This window comes from Mus caroli, chromosome 7 (assembly GCF_900094665.2).
Source record: "Mus caroli chromosome 7, CAROLI_EIJ_v1.1, whole genome shotgun sequence".
NCBI lineage: Eukaryota > Metazoa > Chordata > Mammalia > Rodentia > Muridae > Mus > Mus caroli.
In genome coordinates this window covers 132,945,785-132,971,771 of record NC_034576.1, presented here as the reverse complement: position 1 = coordinate 132,971,771, position 25,987 = coordinate 132,945,785, and the positions used below count along the sequence as shown (strand labels likewise).

The window sequence follows — 25,987 nt, the reverse complement described above, 5'->3', positions numbered from 1 at the left end:
GCATTTAACGTTTTAAAAATAACACTAAGCTACTTTTTGGAATGCATCAAAAATATTCCACTTAGGAAATATTCCCTGGGAATCACTTCAGAGCTAGAAGTTATTAAAATGCTGAAAGGGCCAAGATTATAGGTCTAAATAGGGAACTTTCCCTAAGGCAGCGAACTTGATCGTAACCCAAGAATCTGCCCAGTGACATTCCTGACACTTTAATGTGCTTCAGAAGTAGCTCTGGTGCTATTTATTAGTGAGGGAAAAAGGGAAGGCCTCTTTACTTGCGATATAGTTCAATGTGAACCACAGCAGGGGCGATCTTCTCCACCACATCAGCAATAAAGTTGTACTTATGACGCAAACTGTTGGGATCTTCCTGTCCTGAGGACAAAGGCAGAGATGAGACAGTTTAGTGCTACTGAGCCTGTGCTGAGACCTGGAACAAGATATGGGATAGAGGGAGCCAAAAATGCATTAAAGCATCAACACACACTTACAGACATGCATACTAACTCAAGCACACAAACTCATACACATACAAGCACTTCTATATATGTGTGTATACCCCCATGTATAGAACATGCATGAGCACATGGACACATATACGTGTTTATGTAATCACACATAACAAGCATATGCACACATACATACATCTGCACATGCACACACATACATAAACACACACACTCAGGCATGCACACATGTGCACACGTGCCTCTCTGTGGAAGGGGAATCATTCCCTAGGCTCTGGGCTTTGTGTAAGAACTCGGACCTTTCCAGTCCTCTTGTGACCCATCACAGCTGCATGTTCCCAGGCTCCCCCAAAAGCTCCAGGGCATCTGTGGCTTATTCCTGTTCCATCAGGGTCTGCAGTACTCCAACTGGACGCAAATGAGCACAGGGACATGCAGGGACCAGCTTCCTATGCTGAAAGAAAGGGAGCCTCCATCCGCCCAGTTCCCCACCCGAAGCTGCTTGATATAGCCACGAACTCTGATCTCTCTTCCCATGGTGTGATGATGTTCCCAGATTCAAGAAAAGCACTGCAACTTTTAGGGAGACAAACTAACTTGGCAAATCCATGGCAGAATCACCTTATTAAGTCTGCTTTCACAGCCTTTTAATTTTCTACTTTGTTGAGGGTTTCTTGGCAGACTTCGAAGATGAGCATTGCTACCATACTATATTTGGGGAAACTGAGGCCAGGATTTCTCCATGGATACTAAATGGTCTTAATGACACACATAAATAACAGGAAAATCTGGGACCCGCCCCGAGGCTGTAGTTTCATCAAATGCATCCCATTTCCACTTCTGCAGAGGCATCACACAGAGCTGCATCAGTTACCTTCTGCTGCTGGGAAAAGCTGCCATGACCAAGGCTCTTTTACTCATAGAAGGAAACGTGTATTAGGGGTTACACTCCAGGGAGATAAGAGTTCACTATGGTGGTGAAGGCAGAAACAAGAAACTAAGAGCTCACATCCTTAACCACAAGTACAAACCAGAGAGAGCAAACTGGGAGTGGTGGGAAGCTCAAAGCCTACCCCCAGTGACATTCCCCCAGTGACTGTACTTCCTCCAACAAGCCTATACCACCTAAGCGTTCCCAAGCACGGTCGGCAACTGAGAACCAAGTGCTAAATACCAGAGCATACGGGGTGGGGGTGGGGGTGGGGGAAGTCATTCAAACCACCACAGTTCTCCCAGGTTCCTAGGGAGTTGTGATAAATAGGTGGATCCCCCTGAACACCCAAATGAAAGAGAGAACGCACTATGGGAGTGGAAACGTTCCTCCTGAGCAGAGTCTGGCAAACATCACTGAGAGACAGCTGTAAACAAGTGTATCTGGGCTTCCTGGGACAAGGACCAAGTAGAGGTTTAACTCCAGCTGGCCCCCAACCAGAGGGCTCGTGGTATTCTGAAACCACCAGCTGTGAGACTCCTGCCTTGAAGAATAATTAACTCACATCTTCTTCTTCTTCTTTCTGGTGTGCTGAACTAGGCTTAAGATGATCTGCCCACACAGGGGTGAACATAAATACGGGATTTACAGGCTCCAGTGAGAAGCAGGTACCTTTCTCAGACACAGAAGGCAAAGCAGCTCCATGTCGGTCCACCAAGAAAGCTACAAAGAAGGATCTAGGCTAGGCATGTGAAGGCTGAGGCCCATCCTCAGTCCACAGGTTAGTCTCCATGTCCTCGCCAGCAAAATGGGGCCTTTGTCTCTAGGATGAGTTGTGTGTGTGGTTTGCTTCTTACAGTTTGATTCTCGACTAGAACTATGACAGGAGGCATCAAAACAGGGTATGTGGCTCTGGAGATTGATACAGGGCTCGTCCATTGGCTAGTTGGGGCAGAAGGAGCAGGGAAGAGGACAGTGACAAGCTAGCTGCTGACTTCCACCGCTGTCACCTAGTAGACATCCACAGAGAAACTATGACAGGGATGCCCACTAATTGCTCAAAGATCGACAAAGTGTCAACCCAAAGAGAAGAGACTCGAGATTTCTGCACCTGTACTTTCAGAGCATCTTTAGATGTAAAGGCAGCAATATTAGGGGCCCGGCCCTGTTTCACTTATCCGGAGGGGGTGACTGTTACAGCCTCCTTGTGTCTGCAGACACTCTGGTGGCCCTGCTTCTGACCTCTTTATAGAATGGTCAACCCACACAAAGACACTCACTCCATAGGTGAAGCCAGGCTGGCTCTACCAAAGCTGCATCCAGAGCCCTCATCAAGCGAAGAACACCAAACACTAGCTCTGACCTCTGATGGTCACTTATAGCTCTGGGCACCGCACCCACTATCTGAGGCCACACCACCAGACTCTACTTCTCTATGCTTAAGCCCTTGTCAGAAAAGAATGTGAGGATAAGAGCACAGGGCTTAGTGCTTGCTTTACAGGATGAGAATGAAGAGCCCATCCCAGGGAGGACCTGATGAAGCCACAGAGTATAGTTTAAGGAGAGAATGGCTGGTCAGAAGGAGACTCTGGCAGATGCGAGTGCTTTGGACATCAATGAAACAACAGGGAGAGGAGGAAGACCAAGGTGCAACCTAAGCAAACTCAAGTAGTTCTGGAGCTTCCAACAGCATCGCTATGGCCACTGCTGCACTGGCTGATGGGTAGAGCCTGTGAGAACAGGCTCATTTTTCTGATCACAACCGGTACCCGTTTCCTGGCTCACAAAGTTACCCCCCACAGCTTTGCAGAAGAGGTCAGTATGTGATCGAGCCCAAACTGTAACCCAGATGGGCACTCGACTGACTGCAATGGAAAGACCCATCAGAAGGCAAGTCCAGGAGCATGACCCCACCCCCACTCCCCACTCCCCATCCCGCCTTGCTCCCTTAGCCTGCAAGTTACAAAGATGAAAGACTGTGGGGCTGAGGCTGGCCCTTTCTTATTGTTCCATGGCTGTACCGAGCACAGAGCTGGAACTGGCTGCCCTGTGGTAACGGCCCACATACAAAGAGGCAAGAGAGGAAAATTAGAATCCTGGAGGTTAGAAAGGAAAACATAAACATTGCCTTTATTTGCAAATGATATGATGGCCCTTCTAGAAAACTCTTAGGAATATAAAAATAAAATACCAGGAGAAGTGAATTTAGATTTTGTGTATTTAGCAATAAACAATTACAGCAAAAAAACCTTACAAATACCATAATGACATCAAAAGTATTTAAAAAATACTTGGGGAAAATAGTAACAAGGTTGTGTAAGAACTGTCCCTTGAATGTTCCAAAACAAGTTAAATGAGACTTAAATAAATGCAGAAAAATACCAGACTTGCGATTTTGGGGCTCAATGCTCCTAAGTTTTCAATTCCCCGCAGTGGATGTGTAGATTAAAATACACATCCATAGAAAACCTAAGGAGTTTTAGTAGAAAATGATAACCTACTTCTAAAATGTATGTCAACATTAAAGACTGGTATTATACATAGCAAGTCTCAGACAGGAAACATTGAATGGCTTGCAACAGGACTTCATTTTTAAACAAAAATAATCTAAATAACCAGAATCAGCAAGCGGAAAGATGAGTCACAGCAATTTACAGAGATAAATCTTTCCACTTGGCTAATAAATATTTAGTATTACTGATTTTAACACAACAAATGGCCCATTAAGTACAGCCAACAATTTCTTATAGCTTTATGAGTTCAGGGCTGCCAGAATTCAATCCCAAAAAGCAATGGTCTGCCTTTCTCCGTTATAAACTAATAGGCACGCCACTTCATAAATGTCGAACCCTTAGAAGTAAGTCATCATCTCTGGGGGTTTACAGACAGTATTATCAACCACTTTCTTTTATTTTTTTATTTTTTTAGACAAGGTTTCTCTTCATAGCCATGGCTGTCCTGGAACTCACAGTGTAGATCAGGCTGACCTCAAACTCTTAGAGATACAGTTGCCTCTGCCTCCTGAGTGCTGTGATTAATTAAAAGTATGCACCATCCTTTCCTTTTTTTAATTAGCCACTTACAACAACTTCCTTTTAGGAACAAAGAGAGAAACACAGTTCCCATTACAGAATGCTTACTGGAAATAACAGGGGCCCTGGTTCAGCAACCTGACCCTCAGCAATGATGGGGGATGAAGGGGTTTCCAGGTCCTCAGCAGATGCCCAAATCTGTAGATACATTCCTTCACTTAAGGGAAGGGCAAGGTGTTTTTCATATACACACACACACACACACACACACATATATATATATATATATATATATATATATGAAAAGGAGAGAAGACAGTTTTAAAACTTTGTGTCACCACATTCCTTGGATGACCCCCTATCTCTACAAGGTAAGGCTGCTGGCAGTTGCTTTGATAAAAGGAACAGATTACAGAAAAATTAGTCAACACTGGTAATGGTGGAAGTCGTACTCAATTTGTCTGTAATACTGGAAGGGTCAAGTGTCGCTAGTCTTGTTTGTTTTCCTGTTGTGATAAATACCACAACCGAAAGCAACTTGAGGAGGAAATGGTTTATCTCATCTTAGAGTTCCAATCCATCTTTCAAGGAGATCAGGGCAGGACTCAAGAAGAAACCATGGAAGGACACTGGTTACTGGCATGCTCTCCCTAGCTTCCTTATACAGTCCAGGACCCCTTGCCTAGGAATGGTATTGCCCACAGTGGATGGGTGGTCCTGTATCAGATAGCAATTAAGAAAATGCCCCATAAACCAATCCTCAGGTAACTGTGGATACCTGAAGCTAACCAGGAAAGTCACCAAAGAGGTAGGGGTGTGTGTGTGTGTGTGTGTGTGTGTGTGTGTGTGTGTGTGTGTTCTATTCATAGCAAACAGTGCTAAGGGGAAGTGAGTGAAAGGTAATTGTTTTTCCCTAATGCCTACCATGCTGTAAGGACACAGACAAGTTGTTTGTATAACACTGCTTGACAAATGGAACTCTTTGGTGTTCTTTGGGACTGGGAATGTCATGAAACACTTACTTGATACTGTGATGGAAGGAGAGGATGTGCCAAGACAGTCTGGGACCTCTGATGCTACTGAATCCCTACATCAGTGTGAAAGATACAGAGCAGAGACGATGTATAGTGAAAGTCAGCCAAACAAGGTCTCATGTCTCAGGCAAGAGCTGTAGCAAAGCATTAACATGTGGGAAACTTACAGAGATAAAACCTTTCATTGGCTGCAGTTGCTTTAATATCATGGGCTGTATAGTAATAACTCTAGAACTTTGGCTTCTTTTTAAAACACAGAAATATTCTAAGAATATCTTTTCATTTTAATTCCAGGTGTGGGGATATGAGGCTGCTTCTGATTGCCCACAGCAGCTGACTATGATTTGCCTCATGCTCTAGCAGAGGTGTGGTTTTGCCAGCTGCAGCTAGTTTCTGCAAGAGTGTGACATTTGGAATTCTGGGAACTTTTCAGACAGTATATAAGTGCTAGAGCCTCAATAGACAGGGTTGGTGGTTGTTGGGGGTGGGGGGGAGTTGTTTGAGGTGTGTTAGTAGCTGTGTTCAAAGAAAAAATTAAAAGAAATTAAATTCAGGCTAGAGAGATGACTCAGCAGTTAAGAGCACTGACTGCTCTTCCAGAGGTCCTGAGTTCAATTTCCAGCAACCACATGGTGGCTCACAACCATCTGTAATTGGATCTGATGCCCTCTTCTGGTATGTCTGAAGACAGCAGTGGTGTACTCATATACATAAAATAAGTAAATAAATCTTTAAAAAAAAAAAAAAAAAGAAAGAAAGAAAAAAGAAAAAGAAAGAAATTAGATTCAAGAATCTTTCTCTCTCTCCCCTCTATCCTTCATTTTCTCCTATCTAGTGATAGGGGTGAAATATGGGGGTGTGGGGAGATAAAGGGTGGGAAAAAGAAGAACCCACAAAGTAGCACAGACAAGCTATAGGGTTGGACATGATGTATCCCCGCCATAGGCTTTTATGTTGAAGACTTGATCTCTGACTGTTGATGGATCCAATCACTGAAAGACTCTGGCTTCCCCAGTGGGCTAATCCACTGATGACATAATCCCGTGGTGACATCACTAGGAGGTAGCAGATTGGACCTGGTTGAGAGGAAATCACTGGAGTGCATCGTTTTTAAGAAAGGTGTCTGGTCTCTAGATCTTTACTTTTCCCCTCCCTCCATTCCCTGGAGCCATCCCCTCCTCGGCAGGCATGAGATGGCCAGACCCCTCTGCCACCTGTTCCTCCAAGCGCCTCACAAGCCCACTGAAATGGAGCCAGTTAACCATAAATCTCCCCTCCCCTGGCAATGAAGACGTAGCTCAGTTGGCAGACTGCTTGCTTGACATGAAGACAGTCCTAAGTTACTGGGTACAATAGCTGGTACTCTCCGGATTGCACAGAGGCAGAAGGACTAGAAACTCAAGTCATCCTTGGCTACAATACTGAGTCCAACGCTAGCTTGGATTCCTAAAGCCTTGTCTAAAAACCAAAACGGAACAAACCCGCTTTCCTCCCTTATGTTATTCATACCAAGTGTTTTGTCACAGTGACCAAAAACACTAACAGATGCCACAGGCTCTATCCTTCTGTCATATGGCAGCTATCCTAAGTGACATACTGCACAGAGAGCGCCTCAGCCCAAAGTCTCTGCGATCATCTCCAGGCTCCTGCTTAGCCCAACTCTGCGGCCAGTGCCTCGCAACAACCCCATAAGGCTCGTCCTGTGTTTCAGAATCTTCTAAGAACTTCAGTCTCCTCCCTCTCGGTCCCCAAAACATGGTGCCCATGGAATCCCTAAAACACTCCAGCCCTCTCTCTGTACTCACAACCATTTTGCTTCCTGCCTGGAACACTTTATTCTTCCCAACAGCCAGTCAGATGCTGCTCAGCCTTCAATATTGGCAGTAAAATACTAGGCGATACTAGCCAATAAGACTGTGTGCTTAAACACAATGCTAGACACAGATGTTTCCTCTAGTTTTTCCTCAAAGCCTTCAGGGTGGCCCTTATGCTTGAATCTATACAGCAGGAAAGTGTGTGGTTCATAGGCCCAGAACTGGACTAAGGATGTGGCTCAACTAATAAGAGTGTTTGCCTAGTACAGATGAAGCCCTGGGTTCCATCCCTGGTACCACACAGTAATCCAGGCATGGGGGAACTGCACCTGTAATTCCAGTGCTTAGGAGATAAGGACAGGAGAATCCGAAGTCCAAGGTCATCCTTGACCTTAGTCATCATCAAATCTGAGGCCAGCCTGGGCTACAAGAGGTTCCATACCTGCTCCCTGCCTCCCCTCATAAAGCCTCAGAGCTGGCGAGGGGCACAGCAGGAAGCTGGACCATGCAGAGACTCCCAGCTTAATCTCTGCAATCTGCAACCTCCTTTCTCAGCCTCAGTTTTCAGCTCCCTACATCCCACATCACTGTGGGATCCTGATTCGCACTTCTGGACTGAAAGATCGGGGACGGGATGCAAGTCCAACGGCCCAGCCTTTGCTTCCAGTAAGAACAATTCATCCAGCCATCTAATTTATCTGCAGAGTTGAGATGCACAGCAAATTTGGAAAACAGAACACAGTGTATTCGAGGGAAAAGAAATGAATCTTTCTTTATTCCCGGGGAACGGCCTGTTCCCCAAATTCAAATCAGTTGCAAGGACAGATTGATCTACTGCTTGGCATTTAGTGCAGTGACCCACATGCAAGACTGGCTTCATCTTCTGCAGGGGCCAGGGCAAAATGAAAATGAAGCTTTTGTTCCAAAGATTACGAATCTCAAGGCGGTAACTGCAGAGCATTCAAACAGGTAGAACCCTCTGAGTATAGTTACAGGACCCCGTGGGACTAGACAGACCCATGCTGGAAGGAGTCAGTCCGCCAACATGTCAAGTTCAACTGAGTTGAGAGCCATGCTAGGGTCCCGGAAGGTTCCGACTCTATGCAACCCAGGAACCCATTGACCATCTCACACATGGCTCACACAGGATCCGACTGCTGGGAGCCGGGAAGCCTTCCTCATCCTTGGTGATCTTCAACGTCAGGACAGTGCACAAAGGCAGAGGCGAGCTATATACAAGCACAGGCAGGGCCCTCAGACTGGTGTTCCTCTACGTCACAGTGAGAGGGTTCTCCTGGGTGGCCTCCCTGGTCCCTCTCAGCTCAAGCAAATCAACTGTAATTTTCCCCCCTAATTTCTTCAACTCCAAATCCTAGCACAGGCAGTCACACCTGAATTCCTACCTCAAAGACTACAAATAGAAGCGCAGGTCAGTTTTGGCAGAAACCAGGACTCAAGGAAAGGAGAGATAGGAAGGAAGAGAAAAACCCACAGGGACCACATCAGAGCCTGCTCAGCAGGAGGCCAAGGGGGATGAAAGAGGCAGGACAGGGCCATGAAGGGAAAACATCTTCCTCCCACAGACTTTAACTTCAGAATGGCTTCCTTTTGCCATGTAGGCCTGGCCAAGTAATACAAGTCCTTTCAAAGGATCCAGAAAGCCTTGTACAGAAGGTGGAGAGGAAGCCAGTGGTAACTGTGTTCACTCCCATGGGAAGGCACCTTGACCACCTGAGGTTGAAGAGAAGCTGGTATCTGGAAGATTACCATCTGGAGCCCTGGTTGCTGTCAGCCTGAAGTTCTTCCTAGGAGTCTGAGGGATTTCTCCCGGCTCTGGCAGATATAAGGAAGTGCTCTCTCCCAGGCAAGGCAATTATAAACCACACAGGCAAACATAGCAAGCACCCTGCGGGTGTGGAAGAAACTAGCAGTTATCTTTGGGGAAGGAATGAAGGGATAGGACACAGTCCCCAGCTGTCACCAGCACCTTTCCACAGTTAACCATCACCCTGTGAGATCCATTTTCTGGTGGCAACCTTGAAATGCCAGCGGGTCTTAAATACAGACAAGCCTGCTGCTGAGAATCCATAGCCAAGTGGGTACATATTGGGTGTGTCCTCTTCTCCATCTTTAGGCTATCTGAAATCCATGTATTGTATTTGATAGTTTGGTCAGTCCAAAGCATGACCTAATGACAAGGAACTAGAAAGAGCTACTAAGTCAACGCAGGACCAAGAGGAAAGACGCACCTCACTCCAGACTCCCATCTGCAAGTGTTCCTGCCTGCTCAGTTCACAGCGCACCATCGGTGCTGGAGCACAGTGCAGAACAGGGCAGCTGGGGCTGGCGTGCAACTTCAGCCAAGGCCCCAGACTTCCAACTCAAGCCAAAGTCCCCATACATGCACTGCCTGCTCCCTCCCCATCCCGGACTCTCTCTGTGTGCCATCGCTCACACATGTGCGCATCTGCACAGAGACTAGAGGTAATGGTAGCCTTCAGAAGAGCCATCACCTTGTATTTTTGAGGCAGGGTCTCTCACTGGGACCTGCTGCTTACCAATTTTGCTAGGTTGGCTGGCCTATCCAGCCTGCCTCCCCAGTGCAGGGATTGCAAGCATACGCCACCCTGCCTGGCTTTTGACATAGATGCTGAGAGTCAGCTCAGTCTTTAGGCTTCCCTGGCAAGCGCTTTACTCATCCTCACACTTCCCTGCTGGGGGTGTAGGGGCACTGAATGAGATCTTACAGAGCAGGGAGGAGGAGCAACCTGTGGTATCAAACCAACTGACACCAAGGGCACCAAGCAACGAGTCCCTGGAAGGAAGAAGAAAACACTGAGATATCCTTACATAGCACACAAACCCCGGGACTTTCCTGACAAGGTAGAATACAAGCAGCTGAGACTCAAGCGGGTATGGGTGGCATGTCGAGACAAGACTAGAACCTGCGGCTGGGGAGGGGTGTGTGCTGGAAAGCCAGAGAGGGGGACAGATGGGGAGGGGCATGCTGCACCATCATAGAGTGGGACGGGCAACTTGTCCCCAAGAAAGAGCTCCCTTTGTGAGAGAGAGTTCTTGCTGAATTTGAGAATGGCCTGAGAGGCCAAGGGCCAAAGTCCAGATCCAAGAAGAATCGGGAGGAGGGTTGAAAAGCTCCAAAGAGAGGAGTGGGTCCAAGGGAAGGTCACAGGGCTCTCCCTCTGCCAGTGACCTTGGGCTGCTTTCTCTGAAGGTCAGGGAAATCTGTAGGGCTGAGGAGGTATAAAGTGGATAGGAGATAGGCCTCCTGTGCCTGAAGGAAAGAAAAATAAGAAAGAGTATAACCCGGGAATCGCACTAAAGATGTCCCACCAGGCCCATAAGCCCATAGCAGTCTGGATGGCTGTGTTCTGTATGTCCCACTCTGTTAAATTCCAGGGTCACCAGCCAGCCTGGATCCAATGCTGGGTCTGAGGTGGGAAGGCAGCAGAAACAGAAAGAAGACCTTGAACATTCCAGGAAGCCAGAATCCCTTTTCTGAGTGGCACTGTGACTGTACATTCCAGGTTGTTGAGCACAGGATAAGGGCAAGAAGAGAGGGGCCTGGGCAGAGAAAAGACACCGAAAGAGCAGAGACAGCCAGCGGAGGTCTAAGATGAACCTGACACCAAAACCCTGTGCCATCACCCGGTACAAGAAGGGAACAGGAAAGACACGCTCCTTCATGATCAGGGTGTGAAGTCTATGCAATGAGGATTTTGTCCACTGAGTCATCTTCTTTTTCCTTTACTGGGGGTGGGGGCGGTCATCTGTGTAGTCCAGGCTGAATTTGTGGCAATTCTCTTGCCTCTGCCTCCCGAGTACTAGGGTAACAATTTTTTGCAACCGTGACTGGTTCGGTTTTTTTTTTTTTTTTTTTTTCTTTCCTACCATCAAAAAATGTAGTTGGCCGAGTGTGAAATGTTAAAGTTGGTCCTGGTTCTTCCTCCCAGCCCCATGCACCCAGAAATAAGACTCAGACTCAAAATATATTTGCAAATACCTTGATCATATAGCTAGGCTCTACTATGACTAGATCATAACTTAAAATAACCATTTATTCCAATCTACATTCTGCCACGTGACTGCTAACCTGTGCTCAGGTACCATGGTCAGTCAGTCTCCTCACATCTTCCCGGCCAATCTCCTGCCTCTATTTCCTGCCTAAGCCATAGGCCACAGGTTTTTTAATTGACAGGTGATGCATCCATACAATACACAAGATATTCTCTTTACAGTCTAGTATGCACAAAGTCCTGGGTTTAATCTCCAATTCACACACCGTGTGTAATCCCAGCACGCAGGAGGTGCATGCAGGAGGATCAAAAATTCAAGACCAACCACGAGTAAATTGTGAGTTCAAGGACAACCTGGATCCTTGAGACCCTGTGAGAGAGATGGGGAGGAGAGAGAGAGGGAGAGGGGGAGGGGGAGGGGAGGGGAAGAAGAGGAGGGGAGAGGGAGTTGGAAGGGAGGAGGGTAGAGGAAGAGAGAAAGGGGTAGAGAGAGGGGGAGGGGGAGAGCGCCAGCCCCTGTCTTTTGCATAAAATTCCAGAGAGTTTGCTGTGACCTCTTTTCTTTCCTCCTAATGAATAAAGAAGGAAGAGGAGGTGGAGCCAAGGCGCTTGGCCTTGATTTCCAGCCCACACTGGCACTTCCAAGCACTGGCAGCCCCTCTTTCCGGTACAGTCTCCCAGACGGCTCCACGTGGGAAAAGCTTGCCCTATGCCAGACCTCAGGCTGTGACTGCTGAAGGTAGTGCATGAGGCTGCTTGCACGGGCTAGGATAAGGCTGCAGCCCGGGTGCCCAGACACTCACTCACGGCAGGTAGAGGGAAGGGGGTTGGGTCACCCAAACAAGCCTAAGGCTGTCTCCCACCACTGGCCAAATCAGGAACAAACTGGGGGCATCTGGCCAGTTGGCCCGCAGCCCCTAATTGTGCTGTGACTCACAAGCTCAACCTAATTCTGTAGTTTTGGCTTTCCTGGGGAAAAGGTGCCTTTTATAGAAGCATGTGTCTACGTTAAATGATGCTTTCATAAAAAAAAAAAAAAAAAGAAAGAAAGAAAGAAAGAAAGAAAGAAAGAAAGAAAGAAAGAAAGAAAGAAAGAAAGAAAGAAAGAAAGAAAAAGTTGCATCCGTCTTGAGGACAAGAGAAAGAAAATGATAGTAACCTTGTTCGTGTGCCCATGGTGAATGCTCGGGGTTGAGCATCTTTTTCAGCCGTCTCTGAACAGCCTGCAAGTGTCTATTATTAACTGCAGGAAAACAGCTGACAGCTCAGGTCATAGAAACCTCCAACCACTTTCCCTGATAAGAGTCTGGCTCCAGGACTGACCCTCACAGACTTCTCAAATGAGCTCTCTTCCTGCTCTTGATTCCTCTGGTTGTTTTGTCTGGGGCTGCCTGGATGCTCAGCCCCTGAAACTCCAACCTCCCTGGCAGAGTTGGGAGGTGGGGCCCAGGAGGCTGTTCCTCTAGAGGCAGGAAAACTGGGCCTAGAGCCCAGAGAAGCACCAATGCCCGCTTGCCAATGAGCTGCAGTTCCTGTGGACAAGCCAGACAGCAGAGGGACTTACAAACCTGAGATGTACCCCAGAAGGAAAGGATGCCTCAGACAAGCTGCAAAAGGGGGGTTGGGGTTGGGGGGCTGGATTCAGAAACAAGGCACTTTCTCTTTCTAGGTCTCTTGCTGGTTAAATGAGGGAAGAGGCGAGACCATTTCCAACATTCTTTCTTTAATTACAAAAAAGTTGTATGTTCTAATCAACCTGAAAAGTACAGTTCCTGATCTTTTCAATGTGGGATTCTCAGCCTTATGGAATATTTAATTTTGGTTTCATAGCCACTAATACATTAATACCATCTGAACAGTTTAGACTGTCAAAGTGACTTTCAGGGCTGAGATTATGTATCCCCCAGCAGGGAGAGATGTCTTCCCATAACCACACAATGAGAAGATTTTTTTTCAGTCATAAAAATGATAACATGATGCCATCTGACAGAGGCCAGTCACAGCGGACCACATTATAGGACCCCACTTGTAGAAAATGTCTTGAAGAGGCAAATTCCCAGGGACAGAAAGTAAGCTGGTAGCTGGCTAGAGCCAGGCAAAGGGAAGTATGGGTGCTATGCTTATTTTAGAGGTATTTAGAATATTCTGGAACTAGGGGTGATACGTCCACAGCACCAAGGACATATAAAAACCCTATATGTGAATTATGTCTTGAAAATGTTGTCATTAAAATCAAAGCTAGTAATAATGTCGTGTTTCTACTTTCTTTTTGAATGAAACTATTGAACTAGCAAAGTGAATTTATGTGGCTCACATTACAGCCCTGCATGCGTCCAAAACATCTGAATAAACACATTTTTCACTTTTCAAAACAGAAACAGCCTGGCCTTAGTCCACATCCTGGAAAGAACTAGCATCTAGAAAGTTCCACTTAGTAAGCCCTGACTGGGCACCCAGGGACTTCCATTTTCTGTCATACACTGGGTGAATGCCCCTGGACCTTCACATCCCCTCACTTGACCCAGGCTCCTCAAAAACACATCATCAAAAATACAGGTGACCAACCAGAAGGCTGATGTGGCTGCCACAAGCCCCTTTTCAGTCTAGATGAGCTATGATCACAACTCACTAACCCAGATAATTCCAATCTCTTTTAAGTGCTCATTCTACCCCAAACACGGCTTCCCCTTACCGGTGATGAGCCTGGAGATAAAGGTGCCGACAGGCAACAAACAGGAAAACCTACAGACTGAGTGGTTCTACTGGCTCAGGATATCTGCCACTTATCATGAAGGAGTTCCTTCAAGGGAATGTCTTGTAGACTTTCAGCAACTTGGGAAGGTGACCTTCCACAGCTGGGAAGGTAGCTCAGTCAGTAAAATGCTTGCCACACAAACACTGAGGATCTGAGTTCAAGGCCAAGAATCCACAAGAAGACAGAGACAGATGCCTGTTATCCCAGTGCCTAGGAGGCTCAGATAGGTGGACCCCTTGGCTAGCTGACCAGCCAGTCTAGCCTACATGGCAAGCTCCAGGCCAGTGAGACCCAGGTCTCAAAAAATACCAAGATAGCACTCAGGAGAGACACCCAAGTGGCTAGAGAGATGGCTCAGTGGTTAAGAGCACTGGTTGTTCTTCCAAAGGTCCAGAGTTCAATTCCCAGCAACCACAGGATGGCTCACAACCATCTATCATAGGATCTGATGCCCTCTTCTGGTGTGCTGTCTGTACATGTAGACAGAGCCCTCATACACTAAAATACCTAAATAAAGCTTTAAATAAAAGAAACACCCAAGAGTGACCCCTGGACTCAGGACCACCACAAATAGGTATGTACATATGCATCCCAGACACAGACATTCACACTCCCTCCCAACAAACACTTAAAAACTCCATCACTGGTGACAATGGACGGTAGCAACCCTTTGAGAAGAGTTTGACAATAAATACCAAGGGCTACAGCAAACCTATCCACTCCTCTCTTGCTACCATCCTTGGTACTGTTTGTCCTGAAAGAGTTCAACACACCAAAATGAAATCTTTGACCTGCTAACAACAATGGCCTCCAGACGTGAGGCGGGGGTGAAGCCTGAGTCTGTAAGAACATAAATCTCTTTCCTGTGTATTTTGATGTGATTATGACTCTGATTCCTAAGAGCTGGTAGAGTACTACTTTAGATCATCATCAGATATATGGAGGGAGTCCCAGGATGGCTAAATAACATGGAAGAAAGAAGCCAAACCTGTCTGAAGAGAAGAAAGCAGGCTCGTCCTGACCAAGTTCAAACCATAGATAGGTTTAGACACTGAGGCTCCTCGGCACTGAATCATTCACTAGGATATTTGTGCAGATGTTTCCCTGAGGCAAGTGCATTGCAATCAACATTCCAGGGCCTCAAAATGCCTGAGGAGAGAAGTCAGTTACCACACGGATTGCCAAGCAGTCCACTGCCGTCATCTTTTCAAGTAGGAAAAAATAAGATCTCTTCGATGCCATTTTGAAAAGCAAGACTGAGTGAGAATGCCTACTGTTTCTCAGGCCTCGTGGGGAAATCTCCCATGTGGACCCCAGCCTCCTCCAAACACCTAACCGCCACTCCAGAAGAAGGAGGCTGCGAAGATGGGTTCTTAGGATCGGCTACCACCAAGCTGCACATATATACGCAGCTGGAACCATTCTGAATGTGTGCATATGTGTGGGGTTTGCACAGGTGAGAGCCAGAAGAGGTACTGGATTATCCAGACTGTGGGCAGTTCCAAGTCACCCAACATATTGAGAACCCAATGGGTCCCCTGCAAGAGCAATTCATACTACTGACTACTGAGCGTCTCTCCAGTCCCAGATAGGCAGATATTCTAAAAAGTCTATTGTGTAACACCCCACCTTACCCCACCCTACCCACCTTTGGCTATCCTACTATGGAAACAATAGTTCCCAAGGAGTTGGAATGTCCCCAGGAATCTCATGCTGAGAGATGAAAAAGGGTGAAGCTGGGTGCTACCCAGAGGAGGAACGTGTCTTCAGGAAAGAAGTTTCACACAATCCTGACCTATGAGAGAATCTTTCCAGTAAGACTGGAGCAGAGACAATAATGGGTCAGTGATGGTGGGACCACACCATGACCTGGACTGCTTACGCTGCAGACCTCTGACCCTCTATTTAAATCTAAACATTGGGGGCTGGAGAGATGGCTCAGTGATTAAGAGCACAGACTGCTCTTCCAGAGGTCCTGAGTTCAACTCCTAGCAACCACATGGTGGCTCACAACCATCTGTCATGGGATCTGATGCCCTCTTCTGGTGTGTCTGAAGACACCTACAGTGTACTCATATAAATGAAATAAAATTTTTAAATAAATAAATAAATAAATCTAAACCTCATGTCAGAATTCCCACAGATATAAATGGGAAGGGTCACTGGACTATTCTTTCTTCCCCTTGTGGCCACACTGAATATCTTATTTCTGCTTTTCACTACTGTGTCTGTAACTGACCTATTAAGAACATGCACCTGAAAGTAGTTTGTTAAGGCTGCCAGGGCCCAGGCTCCGACTCCAGCAAGTCTAATAACACAGCTTGTGAGAACCAAGTTCCCTTCCGGCACCTTGGCTTTCCCACCCACAGTGTGAGGAATGGAGCTGTAAGCCGGAAGCACCTTTCAGCCCCAGGTCATCTCCTCTGGGTTACTGTCTTCCCCGCAATTAGTTGGTGGCTTTGGCCAGCCTCTGGTGTCTCCACAAGGCAGTGTCTTGGTCCACAAAAGCTAAGGGAACATGAAAAGGAGCTGGTGTGGCTAGACATGAGTAGTGGAAAGTACAGCCGACTCCATGGTGGCAACAATGAGTGAGTGCTGTGGTTTAAACGTGTCTCCCCGTGTAGTGCTGTTAGGAGGTAACGTGGACCATTTTGGAGACAGGGCCTTATAAGGAAGCAACTGGATAACTGGGAGGGTCTGGCCCTTACAGGGAAATAAGGCAGTTCTCCTGAATCCCTGGTTAGCTCTTACAAGCCTCTCTGACTTCCATGTTGTCTCATGATCTCTCCAGTTCACATTCCCATGGTACCACCCACCATGACATCTCTACCAGAGTCAAGCTTATGCCTGCACCTCCCGAAAAGGAAGGGGAATACACCTTTGTGTAAAGTACCCAGTTTCAGGTATTTTTTGACCCAGTAAGCATGCCCCTTACTTTTCTATCTTCTCTGGATCAGTCTGTTTGTTTGTTTGTTTGTTTGTTTGTTTGTTTGTTAGCAAGAGATCTGGAAGAGTCTGGACCTACTGTCTAGCAGTCCAGGTATCTGTCAATCATTCATATTCCTAGTCGACAAAGCTCATTCACTATATCATTAGTTTATCTGACCCCACAACACCCTGCTGATGTTCCCCAGGCCAGTATCATTATCCTTAAGCAACACACCAGGAAACAGACCACAGAGAGTAACTCATGCCGGGGTGAGGGTGAGGCTGAGGAGGTCCAGTTTCCTAAAATGGAGTCCCAGAAGACAGACTGTAGCTGAGGGTGCTTTAGCATCCTTCTTTCGGACCCTGTCAACAGAGGTGCAAAATCAGTGTCTAGTTGATCTGAACAGCACCACCAATACCCTACAGCTGATATTTGGAAGATTCCAGCCAACAACAGCAGAACACATGCTCTTCAGAAGCCCAGAGGGAGCAGTCACCAACTGACCACATTCAAGGTCAGAAAATACATTCCAATAAATCCAAAAGATTGGAAATCACCACACATGTTCTCCACAGTAGAACTCAACCAGAAAGTCAGAAAAGGGAAGAGGCTGGAAAGGACTCCAAATATTTGAAGATTAATCAGCATGCTTTTAAACAACCCAAATCAAGGAAGTCCCCCAGTCCGGTAGTGAGGTGGCTCCAAGTTCAAATCCTAGCTCTCTCCTTAGTGGGTGGCCCCAGGTGGATAAAACCTCTTGGAACCTCTACTGTTTCTATAGCTAGGCGGCCTTCCCGGTATCTACAACGGAACAAGACAAGGTCTGTCGCCCCGTTAGAACAGTGGTGGTCACTCTTTAGATCACTGTGGTTTGGTGACATTTCCCTCATCCTGACCCAAGTAGCTCACCGTGTGTGTGTGTGTGTGTGTGTGTGTGTGTGTGTGTGTGTGTGTGTGTAAAAAGCAGATGTTTACTTTTGCATGAGCCCTTCCTCTCCCATATCCAGCTGGCTGGCATGTACTGAGGCAATCCCAACTGGCAACAGTCTGTATCCATCTGTCCACGGAGTGATGACTCCTGCTTTGAGTATGGGCACCAAATAGAGAACTTGCCTTAGTCACAGGGTGTGAGATGCCCGAGTGTTGGATGATCAGGTAGCATCTTGCCCAAGACTGCGTAGAAGGGAATTCTACATCTCATCCACACTGAGACAAACACACTCATTACACAGGCAGCCTAGCATCTCCTTCTAAGAGAGCTCATTGCACAACCAGGGAAGAAGACGTTCCTGAAGTCTGAAATATTGCACAAGGCTCTGACTCATGAAGACATGGGTTATTCAAATTTGGAAATTATCAAAAATTCCAACCACGACAACCAGCCCTCCGAGAATTCAGTGCACAAATGTGCCTGTCCTGTGGCTAGGGAGCAGTTGCTGTCAAGCAATGCTATACAGGACCATGTATGAAATATGCTAACTCAACAAACTGTCCTAGCAATCAAAATAATAGGGCATTTGTAAACTCCCAAACTGTTTGGGTTATTTTTCCCCTCTTTCCTTAAGACATGACACATTTTTCCCTATGAGGAATTTCCCGAACATAAAAACAAAACCAGGTTCAAGAAGGGCCTAGAGTGTCTGTTGACTGCCATCTCCTGTAGGCCCCAACTTAGGAAATGAAATAGTTCTTATAAAGGTCGTAAGGACTGAGGAAATGCTCAGGTCAGTAAACCGAGGCACAAGCATGAAGCCCCACTTCCATCTCCTGCACCCATGTGAAAAAGCCTTACCTCTATCATCCCAGCACTGAGGAGAGTGTGTGGGGCTTGCTGGCCAGGCAATCTAGCTGAATCTATGAACTCTAGGTTCAATGAGAGGTCCTATCTCAAAATATAAGATGGGGGAACATGACAGAGGAAAATGCTTAACATGTACTGATGGTCTCTGTGTACACGTGCACACACACACGCTCACACACTCCCAGGTGCCCCACACATGCAGCCACCTCAGAGGAAGCCCATATACTTTTCAGAAGATCAGTGCTGGGGTAATGACTGGGACTGGACCGTCAGAGGCTCTGGAAAAGCAGCCTTTGACTCCAGAGAACCTTTCCAGACTAGCAAACTCCATGTCAGCCTCAGGATAGTTTCCACCACCCCTTCTCTGTGCATCTTTCTTAACCCACCCAACTCACCAATCCAAAGTGTTCCACGGGACAGACATTCTAGCCCTTTCTTCTGAGCTGTCTGACTACCTCACTGGAGCTTTGATGGTCATGACCGTGGTTATCATTACAGCTGACAGGACAGAGTTCTATCTAGAAGTACACCAGATGGTGCTAACCACTTCAGGAAACGATGTCCTTCCACGCTAATAGCACTGAGAAGTGTGAGCAAACACTTATTGCCACGATTGTTTGACTGGTGAGAAAAACCAATCACATATTCAGAAAGAGGAGCTCAGAAAGAAGCTTAGCCCACAGTCAGGCACCATGAAAGCTTCTTGCCTCAATAAGAAAGGTCAGCCAATTTGGCCTCTCATTCCCTATACTTTCCATATTTCTAAGTACACAGACATTGTTCAAGAAATGGTTTGGTGCTGGGTGGTGGTGGCGCACACCTTTAATCCCAGATCTTGGGAGGCAGAAGCAGGTGGATTTCTGAGTTCAAGGCCAGCCTGGTCTACAGAGTGAGTTCCAGGACAGCCAAGACTATACAGAGAAACCCTGTCTCGAAGAAAGAAAGAAAGAAAGAAAGAAAGAAAGAAAGAAAGAAAGGAAGGAAGGAAGGAAGGAAGGAAGGAAGGAAGGAAGGAAGGAAGGAAGAATGTTTTGGATGGATTTGGGATGTTCATCGCTGGCTGAAAGCTGAATTCTGCCCTTCCGGTACTCTAACTGCCCCACCCCCATTACCACTCATGTCTGTCTCTGAAGCATACTGTCCTGTCTAATAGAACCCCATAGTCATTTAACAGGTCCGAGTCACACCAACTTTCCAAAGGTTGCTGAGTCTTTAGGGAAACATTCAAGTGGTCTACTACCCTCTTCGGCTTCTCTGTTGGATGCATTTTGCTTTTCTAATGTCAGAGAAAATGGCAAAGCCAAAGAAACAGCTCAGTAGGAACCTTAACCAGAAGGACCAAGAGGAAGGGTCAAGGTCACAGAGAGGAGCAATGAGTTACCCTGTGGCATTGGTTCTTGGGAGTGGGCATGTGACTCCCACTGACTCACAGAAAGACTCATAAGTTGACTGAAAGCTGAAGTAAAGGTGGCATCGGTCAAGATGGGGACAGCTCTTCAATGTCAAACTTGGCTCTAGCCATCATAATTTAAGGTGGCGAGCATCTCTGAGGGCATCCAAGCCTTTGAAAGGGATACAGGAGCACAGCCTCCTCACAGACTGGCGGTTTCCTTACAAGACTCACAGGCCACCCTCACTAAAAGGGATCTCAGAAACCACTGACCCAGGCCCTTCACTGGTGTGGCCCTGAAAGCCAGAGGAGCTGGGACCCACACAGGCCAGAGCCAGGGGTCGGTACTCAAAGCACTGCCAAGTGTGACTACTCCCTCACAGCATCCGGCCCCAGAGCTTTGTCCATGAGAAATGTAAGCCCATGGAAAATCTGATGTCTGAATCCAAGACACAGAATTTGCCCAGGATCACCCGGCTCCAAACCAACTCAGAATTCATCCTGCCGTGCTCAGGCATCTGGCCAGCTAGCTCACAGTCCCGCCGTCCCTGACCAATCTCGCTCAAGTTCCAAGGCAATGTATTTACTGCTCCCTGGGATGGGATAAAGTAAAGTAAACTAAACGCCTGGCTTTCCATCCTAATTTGATCAAGCCTTGCTATTTAACACTTTAGCAAACCATCAGAGCATTAAGGGAAGAAAGACACCAGCCAGTGAAATGGGCTGTTCAAAAGCCAGGGAGACAGTTTAGGATGGCAGAAACCTCATTCATGCTTTCTACCAACCCGGTCCTAAGATGAAACTTCATCTCCACCCCATATCCTTTTTTTTTTTTTTTAAGAGAAAAAAAAGTGAATCCAACGGCCAATAGCAAAACTTGCACTGTAGATGAAAGAAAACAGACTCCAGGAATGAGTGACTGTCTTTGCCCGCACTGTGTTAACTACGAGCTTCCTCAGGGGAGGGATTTTATGCTGCCTCTTGAATCTCCTGAGGCCAGCAAGGCCAGGCACTAAAGCTCACAGTGACAGCCTGCTCAAGGCTCACATAAAAGAACTACCTAAATAAAGTCCATTTTATAAATAGTTCATGCCTCCAAGAGTTCTGTTCTGTACCCTCTGCCATCAGAGGCTCTGGGGTGAGGCCAGGTGGAAAAACTTCTAAAAACCTCTAGCTGTTCCTCTCCAGGACACCTCTGCCCCACACGAGGCTTGGAGGCCTCTAGGCTTGTCAGTTTGGATGTTTTGGGTAGGAATGGCTTTCCTGGAGTAAGGAATGGGTAGACTAGGTTTCTCCTATCCACAGTCTTTTTCCTGGCTTCTTAGATGCAGCACCTCACATGTTGGTTAGTCAAAAATGTCTCAGGATCCAGAAGGGCCCTTCTTACCCTAGAACACTTTACCCATCTGGGACTCTTGCTGGAGACATCTTTTCTACAACTGCTTATACTCTGGGCTTCTCCTGAGGCAGTAACTAAAGGCAACTTTGTCCTGATCCCTGTGCCTGGTGAAGGAGAGAGTCATCCCTCGTCGTCCCAAAGCCATGGCCATCTGGGGCCCTGTTTACTTCAGCTCTTAGCTGCTACTTAGCTGGATCTGGTTTATAATCTCCGTTGCTCTGTCAACAGCACAGAGCGGTGGCTATGAACAGGGTCACAATCCACGCACGAGCTCAAGGTGCTGCTGTGTGATGGTCAGCTGCACCAGAATTACAGCATTGGCACTGTTAGCAGGACCAACGACCTGGTAAACAGATGCCCGAAGAAGAAGTACGAATCAGATGGCACCTTTGTTGCTGTTACCCTGTATGACTATAACTTTTTGTTTTTAAACTTGACACAGGGTCTTAATCTGTTGCTGAAACTGGCCTCGAACCCATGGAGCTCTTGCCAGAGTCACAAGCGTGAACCACCACATTCATTTATTTTTTATTTCTTCTTGTGTTCTGGTCAGTAGTAAATAACAGATCCTGGTCCTCTGGTATACTTGTGCATGTCTCAGCCACACTCTGGAGCACTGGTAATTTCCCTCTATTTCCAAACAAGATATGTTCTCTGATTTTTCATTAACCAACTTATAGACAAGAGTTTTAGGCAGGGTGATGGCATCTTCTCCCTCCAAACGGCCGTCGTGACCCCCTAAAGCAACGCCTTGGACATCGCCTCCCCCCACGTTCCCACCCATCTCCTGAGCTTTCTGCCGAGATCCTGCCTCAGAACCTCTCTGGCCTCAGTGTGTTCTCACAGTGGATTCCCTTCATGTTCTCCTCAGGGGTACTTCTCTGTGTCCACCCAGCTTCAACGCCACTCCCACCTGCACTTTGCTCTGAAGCAGGCAGCCAGTTCTCCTTACTCAAGGGTGACATCAAGTACACTAGCTGTCCCTGGACACCATCTGCTAAAAGCGGGAGCCAGAAAGGGCCTGAATGAAAGCAGCTCACTGACTCACAGACTCTGCTCCTGGGACCTTAGGACAGCCTCAGATGGAGAGTCAGGGCGAAGCCAGGCTGAGGGTCGGCTGTGTACGCCAAGTATCTCCGTCTTTCTATCCATCCACCCACGTAGCTAGCTGTCCCTAAGTACCAGGCACACGTGTCAGACATGATACAGAGCAACAGATATTTACAAAAGGAGGGGAGAAGGCTACCACCAGTTCTGCACTCCATCTGTGGCTGTCTCCACACTGAGGGGCCACTAGGACCCTGATGGCCAACAAGGGACCTGTCTCCCCAATACAACTCAACCAGCCAAGTAATTGGCCTCTGCTGATGTCTGTAACTCTCGGCCTTGTGCAGCAAGACTACAAAGAGTGACGGCTACCTGGTTTTCCACCAAAATGTGCTTTTTTTAAAATGTCACCTGTGCACACTCAGATTCTGGCGAAAGTAGCCCAGACTCCTACCTTCTGCCCTCCTCCTCTAGGCTAGTTCTACACCAGTCCTCCTCTGAACAGAGCCTATTCAAGAACTACTCAAGGATATCTGCACGTGTGACACACTACTTCCTCCCCAGGGGACTCTGAGCCACCACTGTGGGTCACTTCTGCCGGTGTCTAACTAACTAACTAACTAACTAACTAACTAACACCAATCTATTCTCCAAAGTTCTATTCTCTATTCTCTATTCTCCACTCAGCAGCTACATAGTTCTCTACCTCTCCCTAAGGTGAGATGGCTGGTCCAGCCCCCTGGAAGCCCATTTCCCATAGCCTTGAGGTCTAGCTCTGGCCTGTTCGGAACGAGTCTGCCAGAGTTCAGGTTCCAGCTGAGTGACCTTGGACAAGTTATTCATTCTCAGTTCCACCTCATCTAAGACAAAGACGAGGCCAGGAGCTTCCTCCTCCAGGGTCTATGAGACCAAATAGAGTCACAGAATAACTCACTTGTCACATGGGCTGGGACTTAGTAGGTAGGTACCCTGGGATCAGTCCTCTCTGAAAAAAAAAAAAAAAAAAAAAAAAAACTTTTCTTCTCTCTATGGAGGCTGAGTTTCCTGGGGCTGAGGTCCAGCCCTGTGCTCCGGTGGTAAGAATATAAACACCAGCCCACCTCTTCCTACACCACCTGGAGTACTTTCCTGTGCATTCGAGTAAAGTTTTGCCAAATCCAAAGTGGTCGTACGCAACCATATTCCTATAAAGAAAAATCTAGCTAAATCTCTCTCCCTCTCCCGAGCTTTCCTGTCCTCCCCACCACATGCGGGGGTGGGGGGGGGAGGTGCTAGGTTTGGGCAGGAGCCCTGTAGCTGAAGCCAAGTGCACTGGAACCCAGCTGGCTGGTCCCCACAGCGCTGTAGTGGCCAGTCTGAATTTACTGTTTTTCCACAGGGTATCTCTGGATTTAACCGAAGCTTTTCTCTGGAAGGTCCTGCAGGGAGCTGGGCAGTTCTCCAAGCCCCTTCACCCTGTCACCACCACCACCTCCAGCTCTTGTGGGTACAGAAAGGTCCCACATGGAAAGAGAGGGTAGAGGGTGCATTTTTCCCCTCATCCTCAGTGGGCCCCTTCTCTACCTCAAATTTCATGGTCCACTACCTGGTTGAACTCAGGCAAAAGGACCAAAGGACCAAGAAAGGACCAAATCGTGGGCGTTTTTGTAAATTTGATTCAAATCAATGGAGGAAGAGGGCCGGAGTTACTAAATCGTTTTCTGCTTAGGAGGCGGGGTGAGAAAAATGCTTGCTGAGTTGAGCAGAGATGTTCCCTCTCCCCAAAGTGAAAGTTTTCACGAAGAAGTTCTACAAGAAAAACACTGCTTAGATAGTTCCAAGAAGAGAGGACTCAGCAGAGAGGAGAAGGAAGGGAAGGCGACAAGAGTTCTTGCGATCCCAAAGCCATGTATCTCAACATTGCCAAGATCCCTGGTATGCTACGCGGCTTTCCCCAGCGGGGTGCCGAGTCACCCCGGCCAGGGGGTGCTGGACCAAAGCGCGCAAAGCACCTGCTTGGCGTTTCTCGAAACGACCCGAGGCTTGGCGCAGAAATAGGGCCGGAGGGAGCCTTTGAAACACAGCTACCCCGAGCCCCATCGTCTCTTTCTCCCACTAACTGGATGCCTATAACACCCGGCAGTGCTTCTCTGCACCTCCGCATCCCCTCCCGACGGTCCTGACTGGTCGGGCTGAGTAAGCGAGAGTGGGGAGCCACCCAGGAGTGCAGCGCAGGGCGGGGCGGGTACCTTGGCCGCAGGCGCCGCGCTGCAGGACGATGACCGGCGGCTGGCGAAGCTTCTCGGAGCGGCGGCTGGCGGCGCGCAGCTGGCACAGGTTGGTGTAGGTCTTGGCGTCGCTACCGCACACCGGCTCGCTGCTGGCACAAACGCACAGGCCGGCCTGTGCGCGCCGTCGTACTGTGGCTGAGGCCGGCACCCCGAAGGGCACTACGCATTGCAGCCCCTCGCCGCAGGGACCCTCCTGCAGGCCGCACGCTGCACCCTCGAGCGCGCCGCACACCTCGCAGCAGCCGCACGCGTCGCGGACGCGGCCACCCTCGCAGTCCGTGGGCGGCGGGGCGCAGCGGGTGGGATCGCAGTGCTCCGGACAGACGGTGGCAGCTGGGGCCGAGCGACCGGTCCCCGACGGCAACGCCAAGGAAGGAGCCGCTAGCAGCAGCAGTAGCAAAGACAGGAGCGCGGTAGGCAGGGACTGCATGGCGACTCCGACGGCCACGGGCTGGACCACAGCCGAAAAACCGCGCTCGGGACGCTGTGTCGGGGTCTTGGGGACAGCGGGTGCGAGTGTGCGCGGCCCTACGGTCAAGCCCATTGGCCTAGCGGCGGTGACGAAGCGCCAGGGGGACGGGCACCGCTCCCGGGAGGGGGGCCGATCGGGGACTGCCTGCGGGGACGAGGCGGGGCGGCCCGCGACTCCACCCTCCGGCTGGCTCAGTTTCCCATTCTAGGATTCTTTTTCCTCAGAGATTGAAGACCTTAAGACCAAAGTGACACTTAACAGAGGGAAACCTGCCTAGCACCGCGCAATCGCCTGGAAAGTTCCCAGGTCGTTCAGTGCGGAGGGCGGTCACATCGACCCCGGCCACAGCTGCAATGGACCGGTGCCCAGCTTGGGGGACTGTGGCTGTGAACTTGACGCCGCCGTGGGAAGGCAGCGTCAGCAGGACTGGCAGAAACCCAGTGCCCAGACCTAGTTTCAAGTGGGAGAAGCAAAAAGCAGAGGCGAATGACAGTGTAAACCTTCCTAACGCTTCTTTTTTAAAGTTGCTCTCGGTGGAGTGCATGCCATAGCACGCCTCTGGGATTGGTACTTGGAGGGCCACCGGGAGCATGCCTTGGCCACCGGGCTTTG

At 48.2% G+C, this 25,987-nt stretch overlaps 1 protein-coding gene across 1 annotated transcript in view; it reads right to left on the bottom strand.

Moving 5' to 3' along the window:
• The window catches only part of Htra1 (HtrA serine peptidase 1), a 49,935-nt gene extending 24,491 nt beyond the window's left edge, over positions 1–25,444 (bottom strand). The window contains exons 1-2 of the mRNA XM_021167440.2: positions 24,862–25,444; positions 276–375 (exon numbers count right to left, since the gene is read on the bottom strand). Coding sequence (XP_021023099.2) covers positions 276–375; positions 24,862–25,333 — 572 coding nt within the window. The 5' untranslated portion in view covers positions 25,334–25,444. The remainder of the gene's footprint in view (positions 1–275; positions 376–24,861) is intronic.
• Between the last annotated feature and the right edge of the window lie 543 nt (positions 25,445–25,987).